General features: G+C 37.9%; 2 protein-coding genes and 1 pseudogene across 3 annotated transcripts; 2 read left to right on the top strand and 1 right to left on the bottom strand.

Moving 5' to 3' along the window:
• Positions 1-123: 123 nt before the first annotated feature.
• LOC137741090 (LOB domain-containing protein 24-like) lies at positions 124-1,520 on the bottom strand. Its single transcript, XM_068480896.1, has 2 exons — positions 1,301-1,520; positions 124-901 (listed from the first exon to the last, which is right to left on the bottom strand). The coding sequence occupies exons 1-2, from the start codon at positions 1,460-1,462 to the stop codon at positions 590-592; spliced, it is 474 nt and encodes a 157-aa protein (XP_068336997.1). The 5' UTR covers positions 1,463-1,520; the 3' UTR covers positions 124-589.
• Positions 1,521-2,817: 1,297 nt separating this feature from the next.
• Positions 2,818-8,381, top strand: LOC137739250 (ABC transporter E family member 2-like). Of its 2 annotated transcripts, none has more exons than XM_068478807.1 (13): positions 2,818-3,160; positions 3,625-3,738; positions 4,399-4,484; positions 4,581-4,678; positions 4,760-4,877; positions 4,992-5,081; positions 5,262-5,566; positions 5,686-5,881; positions 5,993-6,178; positions 6,266-6,535; positions 7,458-7,703; positions 7,826-7,960; positions 8,076-8,381. In XM_068478807.1, exons 2-12 carry the CDS (start codon positions 3,636-3,638, stop codon positions 7,943-7,945), a joined length of 1,818 nt encoding a protein of 605 aa, XP_068334908.1. In that variant the 5' UTR covers positions 2,818-3,160; positions 3,625-3,635; the 3' UTR covers positions 7,946-7,960; positions 8,076-8,381. The 2 variants fall into 2 exon arrangements, with proteins under 2 accessions (XP_068334908.1, XP_068334907.1); XM_068478806.1 differs by having other exon boundaries at positions 3,622-3,738.
• A 5,023-nt stretch (positions 8,382-13,404) lies between these two features.
• LOC137740829 (ABC transporter E family member 2-like) overlaps positions 13,405-19,403 on the top strand; it is a 12,786-nt pseudogene continuing 6,787 nt past the window's right edge.

Raw genomic sequence — 19,403 nt, 5'->3', positions numbered from 1 at the left:
TCAAAATCTTACTCTTTGGAAATTGCTTTTGCACTCAGAAGAAAGTACCATTCAACATTTCAACTGAAGATAGTATTTTTTTTTCAAATCCAATTAGTTCATCGTTAATAAACACGATTAGAAGACTAATCTCAACATTTTCAAATCTTCTTGACCAATATTGTGCGCTTGCTTTCGGGTTTTTGAAAACGAATTAATAGAGAAAATATGCTCATATTTAATAAAAGAAATTGTGGATCAAATACTTTGAGAGTGATTAGTTAGTATAAACTATTTTACTCATAATCTCACCTTAGCATTTTGTATCAGTAATACCTCGGGATCTAATGTAAACGTTTTTATTCAAATTTAATAAAATTCATCATTTGTCTGGAAAACTAAAATTATAATAATAAAATTCTTTATTTATCTAAAACAAATTTTATCAATCATTGGACTAAACAAAATAAGCTCATCCATTTGTTCTGACAAAAACGATATTCTATGCTATTCTAATCCCTAGGGAGAAGAATTTGAACTTAAATGCAAGTGGTTGGCACACTACCCTCGCTAACTGGCATAGCTGAAGTCTGTAAAGATTTGCCCATCTTTATGGATGAAAGTAAGAGTCATTTGCTAAAGTTTGCACGTCCGAGCCAACCCCCAAATATTCACTGATCTGCATGTCTTGCTGGTAACTTGCACCATGAACAACATTTTGCTGCTGCTGCTGCAGTTGCTGTTGTGCAATGTAGGATGCTATTTGACCGTTTGTCTTGAGTATCTCGGATTGAGCCTCCAATATATGGTGTTGCAGCTGAGAAATAATTCTAACACATCCATAAACTGGGTCTTCAACGCGTAACGATGCCTCGTAAAACATGGAGTCTGCTGCTGCTTCTCTTAAATGGACTGGAAGTTGCTGCATTCACAATACTATTCGACGATTATTTATGATTATAAACAAATTCGGTACACTAGTATATCCGAAAAATAAGAACAAGGATATCAATTATTTCTATATTTTCGACAAAACTTTGGAGTTAAGGTAGTGAGGAAAATACATGTATACGTTTCTCGTATACATGTTTAGAAAGGTCCCTAGGTCGAATTTCTCTTATTCCACCGATAAAAAAAGAAGGTTTTATGCAATTGGCCATAAGAAAGTCTTCCTCCGCGTGATGAACATGCATGAGTGTAGCGGCATTGGCTAGAGCAGATGTTCTCTCCTCATGCATCCGAGTTCAAATCCCAACCTCGCCGCAGTTTAGGACAAATGCTACTTAATTAATGATGAGCAATATCTTAATTAATTGTTTACCTCTAACATTTTGGTAATGTTGCCGGCACCAAAGATCTTATGAACACAAGCAAATCTCTCTGGATTGGAGGAGGGAAAATAGGGGGCCAAAACACAATCTTGAGGGCATCTTCTTCTCAAAAACCTGCAAGCTGCACATCTCGTTGGATTATTGGAAATCATATTTAGATATTACCACAGATTCTTTACAATCTAACCAAAAGATTTTGCTTCTCAAATTTTCGAGGAAATCACATATTTCTGAGTGATTTTGTTTCCAATATATATTAGGTGTTCATAGATCCGTTTGAATATTTCGAATTCAATCACGAAGGCTTAGGGTGGTAAATTTGTCTAATATTGGAAAAAAATATAACGGCTACTTTCTTTTGTCAAACTTTCAAAAATTTAGGGATGGATTTGATTGAAGGCAAGGGAAGGCATAAATTCATTATTTTTTAAGATTTCCATATGAATTGTTAGGGTGTTAGGGTTTTACCATTTATTTTTCACTCAAAATCTACATTATTTCAATTATTTCTATTAACTTTAATATCTGTTTTAAAAGAAAATCTCAAAGCTTTTATGTTGTAGCATTGACTCCTATAAAACGTCCCACAAACCTATGCTATTGTGCGTTTTTATACAAGCGATTTTGGAGAAAGAGAATCAACACAATAATTCAAATACAGGGTTAAACAGACTTAACTATTAGAATTACAACTCCACTGTGTATTCGATTATCCTCTCCTTGAGCTTTTAGCAAATTAAGATGGAAGCCCAATGGCTATACAATAGAGAGAAACTTGGGTAGGTAGCCTGACCAACTAAATAGTCAGGTAGAACAGGTCTCACTCGTATAATCTCTCAATATACAAAGTATCACTGCAAATGAGAGTGGCGTAACCGTCCTATCAAATTTTGCCTTTAATTATTCCTGCTTATTCATCTTCGACAAGAATCGAATCTAAGACCTCTCATTTACAAGTGAAAAATGTAAAATGACAACGTTAATGATGATCATCCTAGAAGATTATTCTTGTACTAAACTAATTTTTTGCACAACGTTTTATAATATTGACATGAGAATTGACGTTAAACTCAGCACAGAGCTTACAATGGGCTAGTAATGATATGGTTCAAATTCGTCTTCGACAAGAATCGAATCTAAGACCTCTCATTTACAAGTGAAAAATGTAAAATGACAACGTTAATGATGATCATCCTAGAAGATTATTCTTGTACTAAACTAATTTTTTGCACAACGTTTTATAATATTGACATGAGAATTGACGTTAAACTCAGCACAGAGCTCACAATGGGCTAGCAATGATGTGGTTCAAATTCGTCTTCGACGAGAATCAAACCTAAGACCTCTCATTTACAAGTGAAAAAGAATATCATTAGACCGTAGTACTAAATGGCTGAAAAGTCTCATTTTAAAATAGTTCCTTAGCATTGTGCTCTTCAATGAATGTAAATAAAAGTAAGGTATGACCATATGGTATGATTTTGAGATGACGGTTGGTGATATGAGTGTGTTAGGGTTACAATTGAGAATTTAAGTAACTTCATGAGGGTATTAATCGGAAAGGTAAAAGTTCTGGGTGTGTGAGGAGAACAGAGAGGCCCTTCCGTCCCTTGTCTAACTATCGCGCAATTTCCACACCTGCCCCTCCCTACTCTTAACGGTCACTCACCCTCTATCCTCTCTCTTTCTTAGCTTCCATTTTTCAGTCTCAGCCTCCACCGCCACCGCATTTTGATGCCCTTCGTTGTTCTCCGTAACTGTTCAGTGTATTTTCCACCCCTTCTCTGCTTGCAGCCGCCAGCTGATCCGACTCAAGTTTCTCCTCCATTTTCTCATCTATTGTCAAACAGGTATTTCTTTAGCTTGCGATTGAGATTTGAGCAAAAGAATCTGCTTTTGAGTTTAAAAGAATCATCTTTTTATTGTGATATTTGGGTTTTTTTTTTTTTTTTTTTTTAAATATTAAAGGAGGGGACGTGATTGTGAATTTGTGATTATAGGGGATTTTGGTGAAATTAGGGATTGGGTTTTTAGAGATGTTGAAATTCATGCTGTTGGGGATTTTTTTATTTTTTATTTTTATACCGGCAGACATATTCAGGCGAATGGTTTGAGCTGTTGGTTTGCTTCTCAGCTTTGGGTGCGGATAATAGGTTGGATTGGATTGCAAAATTATCAAACTAGCCAGCTTTCTCTGGATTTAGTTTTGTCCAATTTTAAATATTTTTCATCCCATCAACGCCAGGAGTTTGATTCTTGCTCAGTCTGTGTGCATTTGATCCTTTGCTTAATTTGATCTGTGGATGGACAGAAGAAGATTAGGAGATGACAGACCGTTTGACCCGTATAGCTATAGTGAGCTCAGACAGATGCAAACCCAAGAAGTGCCGCCAGGAATGCAAGAGGAGCTGTCCTGTTGTCATCACTGGTATGTTACAGTAACCCCTTCTTACTTATATAATTTCCATTAGTGTCGTGTAATAATATGTGTATACATGTCTGTCGCTCTTCATAAAAGAAATAAGTATCAGGACTCATTAGATTACTCAGATAATGGTTTGTTTGGTTTTGTCGAAAACAAAAGTGAATTGTGATGCGCAGTTCTTGATAACTTGGATTTGTCAGCTGTTTTTTTTATCATGCAAATTGGTATGTATCTTGAAACGTATTATTTGTGTTCAAATGGTCGTGGAAGCTACTTGTGACGGGAGAATGACTCGATGATTATATTAAGTAAATAAAAGGAGATAAAGGTAACGAATGCCTCCTGCAAGGAGAAACACTCAGAAATTTAATTATGCTCAAAGCTTGCCATAAAAAGAGATTATTGGTTTATAAAATCAAGGAAAGCTTCTATTGAAGGTTACTAAAAATACAGGCATGAGCTCTTGCATATAATGAGGTGGCTTCAAATGGATTTAATGTTTCTGTTGGCAAGTTCCTGTTATGCATTATCATAGCGACTGTGTTTGCTTTTTTGTGAATGAGCTGCTTTTTTATTATCTTTATTTTTATGTGGACTTAATATATTTATGTTGTTTTCCTATAGTGCTACAAACACACACACTACTAATCAGTCTATGTGCAGGTAAACTATGTGTCGAGGTTACCCCTGCATCCAAGATTGCTTTCATCTCAGAAGAATTGTGCATTGGATGTGGTATTTGTGTTAAGGTGTGTAAGAAATGCTGTTATTGTCATTTGCCTGTTTATCTGCAAGAGTTGTGTTTTAAAGGCATTAATTGGACTCTATACCATCTGATGATGCAGAAATGCCCATTTGAAGCAATCCAAATCATTAACTTGCCAAAGGATTTAGACAAAGATACAACCCATCGCTATGGGCCTAACACTTTCAAGCTACATAGGTTAGCTCTTCACGACATTACCGGGAAGTGATTGCTTTTGCATTTATGCGGTTTGGGATAACATAAATTTTGCAATTTCAGGTTACCAGTCCCAAGGCCAGGTCAAGTTCTTGGTTTGGTTGGAACGAACGGCATTGGGAAGTCAACTGCCCTCAAAGTTTTGGGTGGAAAGTTGAAACCAAATTTAGGTCGTTTCAAAGTAAAGCTCCTTACAGAAATTCCCCTTCGTTGACAAGTTTATTATGTTTCAAATATGTTTGGTACATTCTTCGATTATCTTATCTTGATGGTTTTTTATTTTTTATTTTTGCAGAATCCTCCAGATTGGCAGGAAATCTTGACCTACTTTCGAGGATCTGAGTTGCAGAATTTTTTTACCCGTATCCTGGAAGATAATTTGAAGGTAACATTTGATTTTGATGCCCATAATCTTTCGTACTAAAAGTTTAGCATTTAAATGAATATAATTTTGTGTGTTCTATCATGGGTATATTTTGGCCATCTTTTGTTGTCTCTAATCATTATATTGTCTTATATTATATTTGTTCTTGCTAATTTGCATAATATTCTTTTTACTTAACAGGCCATTATAAAGCCTCAGTATGTTGATCACATTCCAAAAGCAGTTCAAGGGAATGTTGGGGAGGTGCTCAGTCAGAAAGATGAGAGGGATATGAAGGAAAAATTATGTGCTGACCTTGAGCTGAACCAGGTTATAGAGCGTAAGGTAGGGGATTTATCTGGTGGGGAGCTTCAAAGATTCGCCATTGCTGTCGTTGCCATACAGCATGCAGAGATATATATGTTTGACGAACCTTCAAGTTATCTTGATGTCAAACAAAGGCTTAAAGCTGCCCAAGTTGTCCGATCTTTACTCAGGCCTAATAGGTTAATTTTGTATTTTCTCTTATTTTCTCAAAATTGAATTGCATGGTTTTTTTGGATTCCATTTCTTGATTGTCTTAATGCATATTTAGCTAATAGTCATATTTTCTTATATTTTCCAGCTATGTAATTGTTGTGGAGCATGATCTTAGTGTCTTGGATTACTTATCAGACTTCATTTGCTGTTTATATGGGAAACCGGGTGCATATGGAGTTGTAACTCTTCCTTTCTCAGTTAGAGAAGGAATCAACATCTTCTTGGCTGGATTCGTTCCTACAGAAAATCTTAGGTTCCGGGATGAATCTCTGACCTTCAAGGCAAGATTATAAATTTTATCCATGAAATGCTCTTTTGACTTGTAACTGGGAAAAAAGAAAGACTCCCTTGACTTATAATTGCTTTGTGATTTACTTTGTTGTCTTTACCAGGTTGCTGAGACTCCACAAGAAAGTGCTGAGGAAATTGAGACATATGCACGATATAAATATCCATCAATGACTAAAACTCAGGGAAACTTCAGGCTTCGTGCGGTTGAAGGTGAATTTACTGATTCTCAGATTATTGTAATGCTGGGAGAGAATGGAACAGGGAAGACAACATTCATCCGTATGCTGGTATTCTTTATTTTTCATCTTCTTTTTCTTCAGTCATAGTTACTTTGCAGCTTCAGATGTTGAGTTAGCATATTGCCCAATTTTCAGGCTGGTCTATTGAAACCTGATTCTGTAGAAGATTCTGATGTGGAGATACCTGAATTCAATGTTTCTTACAAGCCCCAGAAAATCAGTCCAAAGTTTCCATCCACTGTCAGAGCCTTGTTACATTCAAAAATTCGTGATTCATATACTCATCCCCAATTCATGTCAGATGTGATGAAGCCTCTTCTTATTGAACAATTAATGGATCAAGAAGTTCTGAATCTCTCTGGTGGAGAGTTGCAGAGGGTTGCATTATGCCTATGCCTCGGGAAGGTAAATTATTGTTATTCTTGACATAAATCATTGAATTAGTAAAAGTAATGTTGTTCTGCTGGGTTGCTTCAATCACGTTGATGCGGTAAGCTTTTTTATATGTCTTGGTTATGAATTTGAGAAGCCTGAATAATCTCCGTAAGCATTGATTGTTTTCATAGATTCTTGTTTTTCAACAGATGGTTTGGTAGTTTAGTTGAAATACTTGGTGAAAGGTCACAAGGTTCAACTGGCTATATATTTCTTTTCATTTCCTGCTTCTGAAAATTAGAAGTTGTGTTTACTTTTTCCTTATTATCAGTCTTGCGAGTATAGAGTAAGAAGGGAGAGATAGGGTTCCCATGTGATTAATAAAATGGGCCTTTGTGTTGTCCGAATGAATCCTTTTCAACACTTTATGTTTCCCTTCTATTCGTTGCCTTGGATGCATCTGAGCAGGCAGGAATTGTCTATCTGAGTTTGGAAGATGGGATGAGGATAAAAAAAACAAATGTTATTTTGATGTCTAACCTACGGGAGTGGGGAGTGCCAGGCGCCTTGCAAATTTTTGGAAAAAAGGAAGGGATACAGGAATCAGGATTGTGTTGTAGTCTGCTAAGTGTGGTCCCTGCCATTTTGTTTTATATTTTTGGTCCTTGAACACGTTTGGCATATATCATGACCATCTGTCATTCCTATGCTTGTGCTCTAAAACCTTGAAATAATTTTTTTTTCTCTTGCCAAATATTTGTTTATCCTTTGCCTTCAATTTAACGTTGTAAATCTAGTGATTAGTTCACCATAACAGATTCACTCATTTTTATTTTTATTGTTTCACTGGGAAGGCTGAGTTATAGTCTTTCGTTGTTCTAACTGGTGAAAATGCATGCAAATCAGCTATCACGGATACATTCTAATCTACGTCTCTATATACTTAATGCAGCCTGCAGATATATATCTTATAGATGAACCGAGTGCGTATCTTGATTCTGAGCAGCGTATTGTTGCATCCAAAGTCATAAAGAGGTTCATCCTACATGCTAAGAAAACGGCATTCATCGTTGAACATGACTTTATCATGGCCACCTACTTGGCAGATAGAGTTATTGTCTATGAGGGGCAGGCATCAATTGATTGTACTGCAAATGCTCCGCAGTCATTGTTAACGGGGATGAATCTCTTCTTATCCGTAAGTGTTGCAACTTCGTCGTTTTACTCTATTGTTTTGGCCTCTAACTATATTAGTGTGTGATGATAAGAATTTAATTTTGCTCTCTTCATTGATTTTTTCAAAATGATGCATGCGTGCAGCATCTTGATATCACATTTAGGCGTGACCCGACCAACTATCGCCCAAGAATCAACAAATTGGAGTCGACGAAGGACAGGGAACAAAAAGCTGCTGGGTCCTATTATTACCTGGATGATTGATTAACCCATATGATGGTATTTTACTGTGCTTCATTCTCTTTTATTTGGGTACAAATATTACCATACGTCATTCATTACCCTGTTGATTTCATGTTTCTTCGCCATCTTGATAATTTCACTGGTGTTTCAGATCAACTTTGCGTTTTTGGCCGAATATTATGGAATCTCGGCGGAGTTTCAGATCAACTTTGCGTTTTTGTCTGTTGAAGAGGGTGATGTTTGTTTCCAGGCCTTTAGATATTTTTGCTACTCGAGTCAAATATGCACATATAATGTGCTTGCAGTTATTCAGTTTTTGGTCTCACAGTCTCAAAATGTGGATGTTCCTTTTTGGGGTGCTTAAAACCAGTTTAATACGTTTTAATTTTCACCAAATGACATTGTAGTTCGACATGGCTCTTACTTCAAGTGCTTTTGGAGGATTAACTTGCATTTTTACTAAGGTTTGGTAAACATTTTTTCTAAAAGCGCTTTTAGTCATTTAAAAATACTTCTCAAACGAGCCTTATATTTAATTTTGGTTATATAATCAGCGCCTTTATCCAAAGGGTTCTCATTTTCTGGATCCGGATTCTCTTCCTTCCAATTTTCTCTCTCTAGTATCCTATTTGAATACTTATAATTAAGCAACGTCAACATCTTGTGTTGATTTTTCTATAGAGAGAGAAAAATAGGAGAGAGGAGGGGAGTAGAGGGGGGAGAATCTTATTCTTTTTTATTTTGTTTTTTAGGAAAACTAATGAAAATGACTTGAAAATCTTGAGTTTTAACGATAAAAATAAAATAAAAGGTAAAAGTGAATAGTATTAGGACTGATTTTTTAGTGGAAAAATATGATTTTTCGTTAAAGTGAACAGTATCAGGAGCTTTTCGTTAAAGTTTTTTTTTTTTTTTTTTGGGTAAAAATAGGGATTAGTTGTGGGTTTTATTATGTAACAAGCTTCAACGATTCGAAACTATTTATTGTGATGAAATTTCAACGTTTCTTAGAACAAAATGTTTTTAATACTAACGGAAATGACCTAGTAACGAGAGGCCTTTTTTGAAGACAACTAAAGCTAAATTATATTTCAACTCTAATATCAAATTCAAGGGTGGGGCATTGCTAACCATCTATCCTTAAGAGAAGGGGACTCTAAAGATGAAATTGCAACTTGACAATAGTATTGCAGTTTAGCGATTATTTTCAAAATCAAAGTGTAAAATCTCAGGTTCAACTTTTATGAATGGCAGTATCGATACTTAATTTTTGTTGACTTATTGTGTAGTTAAACCCGAATTCTAACCCCAACATCGTTGCATGAATAAGACAAAAATGCAACTTAGGCTATTATCTAAAGACGTTGCTACAATTCAGCTTATTAATTTATCCACAAATGTTCTCTTGGTCACTTCGCAGTAAAAGAATGCATGGTCACTTGCCGTTTGATTTCAATATTTGATATTGAATCTAACCGTGAATGATTATGTATTCTTGGTCATCAGATGACAATAGATACGAGACTCTTAACTTACGTATTTTGTGCTAGTATTTAACTTATCGAAATTTACTAACCCAACAAATCCCACATAGAAGTTTTTAACAGAAACTGAAGTCTAAATTGAGGTTGAATAAGGAGAAGATTGTCCAAAACTTGTACGCCAAGATATTGACCAAATAAATACTTAGTCTAGTCCTCCTCTCTCATTCTGTCATCCCTGAGCTCACCATCCTTGGTTGAACTGCGCCATTGGAGCTCGGTCGGCCACCGAAGCAACTCTCAGACTTCGTCCGGTAAACTCCTCTTCAAGCTCTCTCTCAAAGAATTGTGCTTAACAGACTTAATATTCCATCTTTTCTGTATATTTGTATGTTTCTAGTGCTACAGGCATTGTTTGGTTCGGTTTGAAATTGAAAACCACTTTTTGGTTGCAATTCCGGTTGCGATTGTTGTTTATGATCTGAGCCTTTTACTTGTTGAGATTTAGCGCGCTGCAAGTCTAGTAGTTTCGGTTATTGGATGATAATTTTTCCACTGTTTCTAGGAGTTTCTTATTGTTTATAAGTTCTTTGTAGTGTTTAGGGGTTATTTGGTATTCAATTTGACAATAGTTTATAGTTTTCAAAATTGACGAATGTAGCTAAATTACTTAGTAATCAATGTTTTCAGAAACAAAAAAGCGTCCAAGAAGGATGCCAAACAGTCCCTTAATAAGTAGTTTAGGAGTTTGACGAGTCTGTTACTGTTGTTATAAGGGATGGGTAAAATACCCATGGATTTGGGTAACTGCGGTTACCCGCCCACTTAAAGTTTACGGTTACGGTTATGAGTAACCGTTTAAACAAATAAACAGTTATGAGTATAACCATTTATCCGTGAAATTTAAATGGGCGATTATGGGTATTATCCACGTTTATAACGGGTATCTATCGGTTATGGGTATTACCCACGGTTATACAGATATCCATTTACCTATTTAACTTAATATATGTAAACATTTACAAAAAAAAATTATCGCAAGTGTTCGAGATTATATATATATATATATATAAAATAAAGTAAAAAGATTTGATAGCGTAAATATTTATTTTCAAATTTACCCTGACAGAACCTACAATTACTCAGGAACTTTGAAAAGACAGACACAAACACACATACACAAAACAACAACAAAAAATTAAAAAAAAAAAAAAAAAAAAAAAAAAAAAAAAAACTAACTGATAGTGGTGGGTGTGGAAAATGAGGCAACACGAAAAGCCCCATATGCGACAGAAAAAGGCAAAGACAGTGAACAGGCTTGGTTAGGTTCTGTCAGTGGTAAATTTGGAAAAAAATATTTACTGTTAGTTGGGCTTTTAATTCAGTTCGTGAGTTTTTTTTTTTATATGGCTTTTAATATATCAAAACATTTACTGTTAGGTTATACGGTTATATAGGTATTATTTGCGGTTATAACAAGTCGATGATAGTTTGTCATTGAATGTGTTCGAAAGTGTTTAGTTTTGGAAAATTTTTCTTTTGTAATTTTTAAGTTGTTAAAAAAAAACATGTAGACAAGTGAAAAAATGGGTAAAAAAAGGATAAACGAGTTCAAAAACGAGTAAACAGGTAAATGATTATGGTTAAATGGGTACACGGTTATAGTGTTGGAATATGTGGCCAAGTGGCCAACTCACATCCTTTACTTTCGGCTAATAAAATAATAAGGTGGACAAAATCATTGTTGCTTTCCTTGTTTTGAGGAGAAAAGGAAAAGGTTAGCAAGTAGCCTTATTATTTTATTTGTATTTGGTTGTTTTTTAAAGGGAATGAAGGGTGCAGCCGAGAGATGTGAAAGAGAAGGAAGGGCACCATTTGTTTTTGAGCATTCCTTTTGTGAGAGCATCTAAAGAGATGGTGAGAGCATTTGGCTCTACCATGGGTACGGGTGAGAGAAATCAAAAGAGTTAGAGTGAAAGGTCTCTAGTGAAAGAACTCTTGGGGTAGAGTGAGGCTCTTGGGAAAATTCTGTGAGTGAGTGTACAAGGGATATGGGATTGGGTTATGTCGATTTAACTCATGTGTAACTTGTACTGTTTTTCTCATAGTGAAGAGCAATATCTCTCCGAGGACGTAGGCAGTTTTTTGCCGAACCTCGTAAATTTCTCGGTGTCTTTATTTCTTGTATTTTATTTTGTTCAACTGTGTGTGATTTTGGTGAGGTTGTAATCTGAATCTCGGTTCCGCACTAACGAACGGGCCAAGGCACAACAATTGGTATCAGAGCATCGTTGGGGGGCTTTGGTTCGTTGGAGGTCCAGATTTGTTGTTCACCATGGAATTTTCAATTGAGCAGTTTAAAGGGGGAGGTGATTTTGCTCTTGGTAAAGGAGAGTAATGGAAGCCTGAAGAAATGGAAACCGTGTTTAGGGATGCTTGGATCAACTGCTAAAGTTGATGTTGAGGAAGAAGACAAAAGCCTCTTTCTTCTTACCTCACTTTTAGATTTGTACGAGAACCTTGTGAAACTTTACTGCAAGGAAAGAAATAGTAAGTTTGGAGCAGGTGCAAGCTTCTTTGGTGTGGAATGATACACACAAGAGACCATGGATGATGGTGGGCACAAGACTGCTTAAGCTATTCAAGGTTGAAATCGTGGAAGAAAATTGGAAAGAGGATCTGAGAGAGACAGCAGGTTCGGATCCGGTTCCGGAGGCAAGGGTCCACAGTGCTACGGGTGCAAGGCCGGGTTAGCAAGTTTGTGGCGGAAGACTTCGAGTATGCCCTCTAGGTACTCGAAGCAACACATCTCCTGGTGATGTATAGTCTCAAGTGTTGCAGGGGTTTTGCAGCAGGTGGAGCTATGAGATTTACAGGTGATGAGATGGTCCTGAAGAATGAGAAGTGTGAGGAATGTTTGTCTGGCTCGACGGGTGTTGCTGGAAATGGGTGCACTGACAAGTTTCCAAGTTGCAGACAATGAAGAGGAGGAAAACCTGCTGGAGGAGACGAGGATGTGTCGAGATCCTGTCTGAAGCTAAATGTTTTTTTTTGCTTGCAGCAGCTGCACATGCATTGGCAGTGACTGAATCGGAACAGGACCAACGAGGTTGATTCAGAGTGTGCATGCTGGTACGTAAGGCCAATGGATTTTGGAACTTGGCCAAGGTGGAGATTGTTGGAATATGTGGCTAAGTGGCCAACTCACATCCTTTACTTTCGGCTAATAAAATAATAAGGTGGACAAAATCATTGTTGCTTTCCTTGTTTTGAGGAGAAAAGGAAAAGGCTAGCAAGTAGCCTTATTATTTTATTTGTATTTGGTTGTTTTTTAAAGGGAATGAAGGGTGCAGCCGAGAGATGTGAAAGAGAAGGAAGGGCACCATTTGTTTTTGAGCATTCCTTTTGTGAGAGCATCCAAAGAGATGGTGAGAGCATTTGGCTCTACCATGGGTACGGGTGAGAGAAATCAAGAGAGCTAGAGTGAAAGGTCTCTAGTGAAAGAATTCTTGGGGTAGAGTGAGGCTCTTGGGAAAATTCTGTGAGTGGGTGTACAAGGGATATGGGATTGGGTTATGTCGATTTAACTCATGTGTAACTTGTACTGTTTTTCTCATAGTGAAGAACAATATCTCTCCGAGGACATAGACAGTTTTTTGCCGAACCTCGTAAATTTCTCGGTGTCTTTATTTCTTGTATTTTATTTTGTTCAACTGTGTGTGATTTTAGTGAGGTTGTAATCTGAATCTCGGTTCCGCACTAACGAACGGGCCAAGGCACAACATATAGGTATGGATAACCGTTTATAAACAGTTATGGTTATAGGTATAACCGTTTATATAATTACCTAACGGGTAAACAGTTATGCGGGTATGAACATAAACGATTATGGATAAATAACTGTGGTTACCCGCCCACTATAACCGTTGCCCATCCCTAGTCGGTATCATTTGATTTATACCTATCTGGCCAGTCATAAACAATTTGTTTGAATTTTAGATGGCAAACCGGTCTACCCGCATAGCAATTCTGAACACTCACAAATGCAAGCCTAACAAATGCAATTGTCCGCCCGTACATGTTGGTACTGTAACTTCTTCTTTTTTTCCCCTTATCTGAATCATATGCAGTGACTGCCTGAATACTATTTACCTGAGCCGCTTTACATTTTTCTTGTCCCTCAAATTTGCAGGCAAAAAGTGTATTGAGGTTACACCAACGTCCAAGAGCGCTTCTATCTCTGAAGAATTGTGCACTGGTTGTGGTATCTGTGTTGACATATGTAATGATAGTATTTGGTTTGGTTGTAGCTTCCTCCTTTTTGTTTATCTTCTCTGATTGTGTTGAAGAGGCATTCTTTTGAGTCTGGCTCATCATGTGATCATGTCGAAATGCCCGTTTAAAGCAATTCAAATCATCAACTTGCCCAAGGCATTGGACAAAGAAACAACCCACCGTTATGGGCCTAACCATTTAAGTTACACAGGTCAGTCTCAGTCAGTTGGTTTCTTGTAACTTTGTCAGGAACTTCGATCAGTTTCATGTTTAGTGTTTTAAGATGGTAGAATATAAATCCTACACAACTTCAACCTACAGGTTACCGGTCCCTAGGCCAGGGGAAGTTCTTGGTTTGGTCGGAACTAATGGCATTGGGAAGTCAACTGCCCTCAAAATTTTGTCAGGCAGTTTGAAACCAAATTTGGGTCGTTTCAATGTAATACTTTCTTTTCTGCTAAGTATATGATAACTTTTCTTAAGTTTAGTTGATGTGTTAGTTCTTTTTAAAGACTATATATCTTTGATCCTTATCAGAATCCTCCAGATTGGCAAGAAATCTTGACTTACTTTCAAGGATCAGAGCTGCAAAGTTATTTTATTCGTCTCTTGCAAGATAAGTTGAAGGTGACTTTCGATTTTCATGCTCGTGTGATGTCCTCTCTTTTATGCTCATGTGTGCAATAATAAGGTTTCTTCAACAATTATAAATCTTGTCTTTCCTTAAACAGGCCATTATAAAGCCCCAATACGTGGACCACATTCCAAAAGTAACTGAAGGCAGTGTAGGGGAGATTCTAAAACAGAAAGATGAGAGGGGGATGATGGAAGAACTCTGCATTGATCTTGAGTTATACATGGTTCTGGATGGCAATGTTGGCGAATTATCTGTTGGGGAGCTTCAGAGGTTTGCCATTGCTGTTTCTGCCATGCAGAGTGCAGATATATATATGTTTGATGAACCTTCAAGTTATCTTGACGTGAAGCAAAGGCTCAAAGCAGCAAGAGTTATACGTTCTTTGATCAGGCCTGACAGTTTTGTTTTCGTATCCATCTTACTGCCTCAAATTCATTGATTATATATTTGCAGGATCTTTTTCCTTCTATATTTTCACCATGCATGTTCAAGTAATAGTCATTTTCCTTGTATTTTTCAGCTATGTAATTGTTGTGGAGCACGATTTGAGCGTACTAGATTACTTATCTGATCACATATGCTGTTTATATGGAAAACCGGGTGCATATGGAGTTGTAACTCTACCCTTCTCAGTTAGAGAAGTATTGGAAGAAGTTCTAGGGCTGCTTTACTTTTCCATGTTTTCTTCCATGTTTTCTGCTGCTTTACTTTTCCATGTTTTCTTCCATGTTTTCTGCTTCCATGTTTTCTGCTTTGTTTTTTGTTTTCGGCTTTTGTTTCTCTTTCTTTTTCTTCCGCTCATTTATATGAGCTTTCCTTGTACTTGGTTTCACATATACAAAACATAGACATTCAAAATTCAATATGGTATCAGAGCAGTGATCTCTATCGACCTGCTTCTGAGTACCGTCTTCCTGTTTCTCTTTCTTCTCCATCATGGCTGAAGAGAGCTCCGCGCATGGCGAAGAAGTAAACTCGCATGCTGCGTCTTCTTCATCTCATCTAGATGTTGATATCAATCCAAATCAACGTCTTAGTTTGGTCCTACTAAATGAGTTCAACTATCTCCCGTGGGAGAGAGCTGTCTCCCTTGCGTTAGGAGGACGATCGAAGCTTGGTTATGTTAATGGCGTGATTCCAGCACCTGATGTGTCCTCATCCGATTACAATGATTGGCTGTGCAAGGACCAGCTGGTCATGTCATGGTTGCTCAACTCTATGGATCGAAAGATTGCAGAAATCTTCAGTTATGCAGAATCTTCATACGTTCTCTGGAAAAATCTCAAAGAGATGTATGGAAATCAGAATAACGCAGCTCGAGTGTTCCAGCTAAAGAAGGATATTGCTAGTCTACAACAGGAAGGGAACTCGTTTGTGCATCATCTTGGCAAGTTGACCACCATGTGGAATGAGTTGAATGTTTATCGGCCACACACCATTGACGCTGCCGTGTTGATCAAGAGAGCTGAGGAAGATAAAATCTTTCAGCTTCTAGCAAGTTTGAGCTCTGAATACGAAGATCTCAGGAGTCATGTTCTCATGAATCCTGAACTGCCTTCCTTCTCAAGTGTGTGTGCCACTATCCAAAGGGAAGAAACTCGCAGAAAAATCATGACTGTGGAATTAAAGTCAAATATACCAGAATCTAGGGTATATTTCTCAAATCACAAGGCTAGTGAAGAGAGGAGATATAAAGGAAAGAAACCCACTGTGAAGTGTAGCTATTGTGATAATGGTGGACATACACGAGATCATTGCTGGATTCTCCATCCTGAACTAAGGCCCAAGCATTCGAGGGACAGCAACAAGAGCTTCATTAGAGGAGCACACAACTCATCACCCAAGGCAAATCATACCATGACCTCTCATTCCGAGGAAGCACAGATGTTCACCTCTAATCCGGCCATGCTGATAAATGAATTTGCTGCCTTCCTTCACAAGAAACAAGGTGGTGGGGAGAATGAAGGATCAACCAGTCATGTTGACAACAAACCAGCTGCTCTACTTGGGCAGTTTGCTGGTTTTTTGGCTAGGAAAGAAGGCGTGACACAACAAGATATTCCAGGTATCTTACGATCCTTCTCAACTGCTCTTAAAATAGGTAATATGCATGATTATTGGATTATAGATTCAGGAGCCACTGATCATATGACCAACAAGTCCACACATCTGTATGATTTTAAAAAACTTTCACGTCCATCCCAAGTGTCAGTTGCTAATGGCAAGGGTGCCATGGTTGTAGGGAAAGGAAAAATACATTTGATCTCTAGTAATGTCGAGTCTGAGGCCCTATATGTTCCTTCATTCCCTTTTCAGCTTTTATCTATTGGAAAAATCACAAACTCACTAAATTGTACTGCCATCTTCTCTCAAAAAACTGTGATTTTTCAGGATATCACCACCAAGAAGATGATTGGTGAAGGTTTTTTTCTAAACGGCCTTTACTATCTTTTCCAGCATGTTCAAACTCCCAAGGCTTTCCAAGTCACCTCAAGCCTGATTCAAGAACAACAACTTTGGCACTGACGCCTTGCACATCCTTCTGATAAAGTCCTATCCTTTTTGTTTCCAAACCTGTGCAAGGTTACAAGTTCTTGTGATGTGTGTCATTTTTCTAAATTCACTAGATTACCTTTCACCTCCTCTCTATCTAGGGCTAGTAACCATTTTGAAATCGTGCATTCCGATGTTTGGGGACCAGTTCTAGAGTCCTTTGACAGATACAAATACTTTGTAACCTTTGTGGATGATTTCACAAGGATAACTTGGTTATATCTTTTGAAATTTAAAAATGAAGTGTTGGAAGTTTTTTCAAGATTTTCATAGACTTGTAAACACTCAATTTGCTTCAAATATTCATGTTTTACGATCAGATAATGGCTCCGAATATATGTCCCATAACATGTCTCATTATCTAAGCACACATGGCATACTACATCAAACCATTTGTGTTGGAACACCCCAACAAAACGGGGTAGCAGAAAGGAAGAATAGAGACCTACTTGAAAAAACTAGGGCCCTGATGTTTCACTCGAATGTGCCGAAAAAATTCTGGTCTCAAGGTGTTCTTACTGCTGCATATCTTATCAATAGATTGCCCAGTAAGGTTTTGAAATTTAAATCACCCTATGAGATCCTAAAAGGCAGACAAATCGATTTGTCATACTTACGAGTGTTCGGATGTACATGCTTTGTTCACATTCAAGCACAAAAACGTGACAAGCTAGAACCACGGGCTGCCAAATGTGTTTTCTTGGGCTACTCTTCCACTCAAAAGGGTTACAAATGTTACAATCCCGCAACTAGGAAAATGGTTGTTTCAAGAGATGTAAGATTTGAGGAACCAATGCCCTACTTCACTCAACCTCTGGACCACTCTCAAGAGGGGGAGAACATGCTTGACTTGTTTCCAATACCATATCCATGTAAAGAAGACGCAACGGGTGTCATAAGGGACCAAACACTGAATGAGGTCCATTCTCAGTCTCACAACCTGCAGAACACACCACCAGTGGCACCTGATGAACTTATCTTATCTGAACCCTCAAGAAGTCCTTCCAACCAAGAGACTGCTCAACTACTAGTGGTTCAACCTCCCACAGTTCATCGAAATCCTTCCCGTGAGAGGAGACTCTCGTCCAAGTTAAATGATTATGTAACTTACAATGTCAGGCATCCCTTAACTTCTGTTATTAATTACAGCAAAGTGTCACCTTCATTTGCTGCATTCCTCAATACAGTTACTGAGACCTATGAACCTCAAAGCTTTCAAGAAGCTAAATTACATAGCGAATGGAGAGCTGCTATGGCAAAAGAGCTTCAAGCTCTTCACGAAAACAACACCTGGACCATCATGAAGCTTCCTAAAGGAAAGAAGGTTGTAGGAAGTCGTTGGGTGTACAAGATCAAGTTCCATTCAGATGGCACGATTGAAAGACACAAGGCTCGATTGGTTGCTCGTGGATTTACTCAGACTTATGGAGTAGATTACAAAGAGACCTTTGCACCTGTGGCAAAGATGAATACAGTGAGGGTGCTGTTATCTGTTGCCATTAACAATACATGGCCTCTCTTTCAAATGGATGTTAAAAATGCCTTTTTACATGGGGAACTAGAAGAAGAAGTTTTCATGAAAATTCCTCCGGGTCATCCTCAATCAAACAATCCAGACCTGGTGTGCAGACTTCATAAAGCCATTTATGGCCTCAAGCAAAGTCCCCGAGCATGGTATGCCAAGCTCAGTCATGTCCTAGAGGGAGTTGGTTTCTCTCGGAGCAATGCTGATTCCTCCCTATTTGTGCGATCGGGCAAATCTGGTAAACTTGTGGTGCTTATTTATGCCGATGACCTAATTGTTACAGGTGATAATGTTTCTGAGATTAGTGCTCTTAAACAATATCTCAATCACAAATTTGCTATCAAAGATCTCGGCACTCTTAAATATTTCTTAGGAATCGAGGTGGCACATTCCCACAAGGGCTATTTTCTAAATCAGCGCAAGTACATCATTGATCTTCTTCATGAGGCAAACATGACAGATTGTAAACCTGCTCGGACACCTTTGAATAGCAACTTGAAGATGGAGTCTCATGGTGATCTCATTCCTAATATAGAGTATTATCAAAGATTGGTTGGCAAGCTTATTTACCTAACTATCACTCGTCCTGATATATCATATGATGTGAGCCTTGTTAGTCAGTTCATGCATGCTCCAAACACAGATCACATGAAGATTGTTCACCGTGTGCTTCGCTATCTGAAGGGTTCCATTGGTAGAGGGATCCTCATGCGCAATAATGGTCATACTCAGATCTCGGGATATACAGATGCAGATTGGGCAGGGAACTCTCTCGATCGCAAGTCTATCACTGGTTTTTGCACATTCGTAGGGGGTAATCTTGTCACCTGGAAGAGCAAGAAACAAAGTGTGGTTGCACGCTCAAGTGCAGAGGCAGAATATCGTGCTATGGCATTAACGGCATGTGAACTCACTTGGCTCAAAACTTTACTCTCGGATCTAGGGTTTCCTCACCCGCAACCTATGTCTCTTCACTGTGACAATCAAGCAGCAATGCACATCGCATCA

The sequence above is a fragment of the Pyrus communis genome, chromosome 7 (genome assembly GCF_963583255.1).
Source record: "Pyrus communis chromosome 7, drPyrComm1.1, whole genome shotgun sequence".
NCBI classification, from domain to species: domain Eukaryota; kingdom Viridiplantae; phylum Streptophyta; class Magnoliopsida; order Rosales; family Rosaceae; genus Pyrus; species Pyrus communis.
This window is presented reverse-complemented; position numbering and strand designations above follow the sequence as displayed.

Bases quoted from the DNA above. Each gene is read 5' to 3' on its own strand.
- LOC137741090 (XM_068480896.1), bottom strand. From the start codon at position 1,462: ATGATTTCCAATAATCCAACGAGATGTGCAGCTTGCAGGTTTTTGAGA. The intron at 902-1,300 runs GTAAACAATTAA...TTGTGAATGCAG, and splicing joins ACATTACCAAAATGTTAGAG to CAACTTCCAGTCCATTTAAG.
- LOC137739250 (XM_068478807.1), top strand. From the start codon at position 3,636: ATGACAGACCGTTTGACCCGTATAGCTATAGTGAGCTCAGACAGATGC. The intron at 3,739-4,398 runs GTATGTTACAGT...GTCTATGTGCAG, and splicing joins CTGTCCTGTTGTCATCACTG to GTAAACTATGTGTCGAGGTT. The intron at 5,082-5,261 runs GTAACATTTGAT...TTTACTTAACAG, and splicing joins TCCTGGAAGATAATTTGAAG to GCCATTATAAAGCCTCAGTA.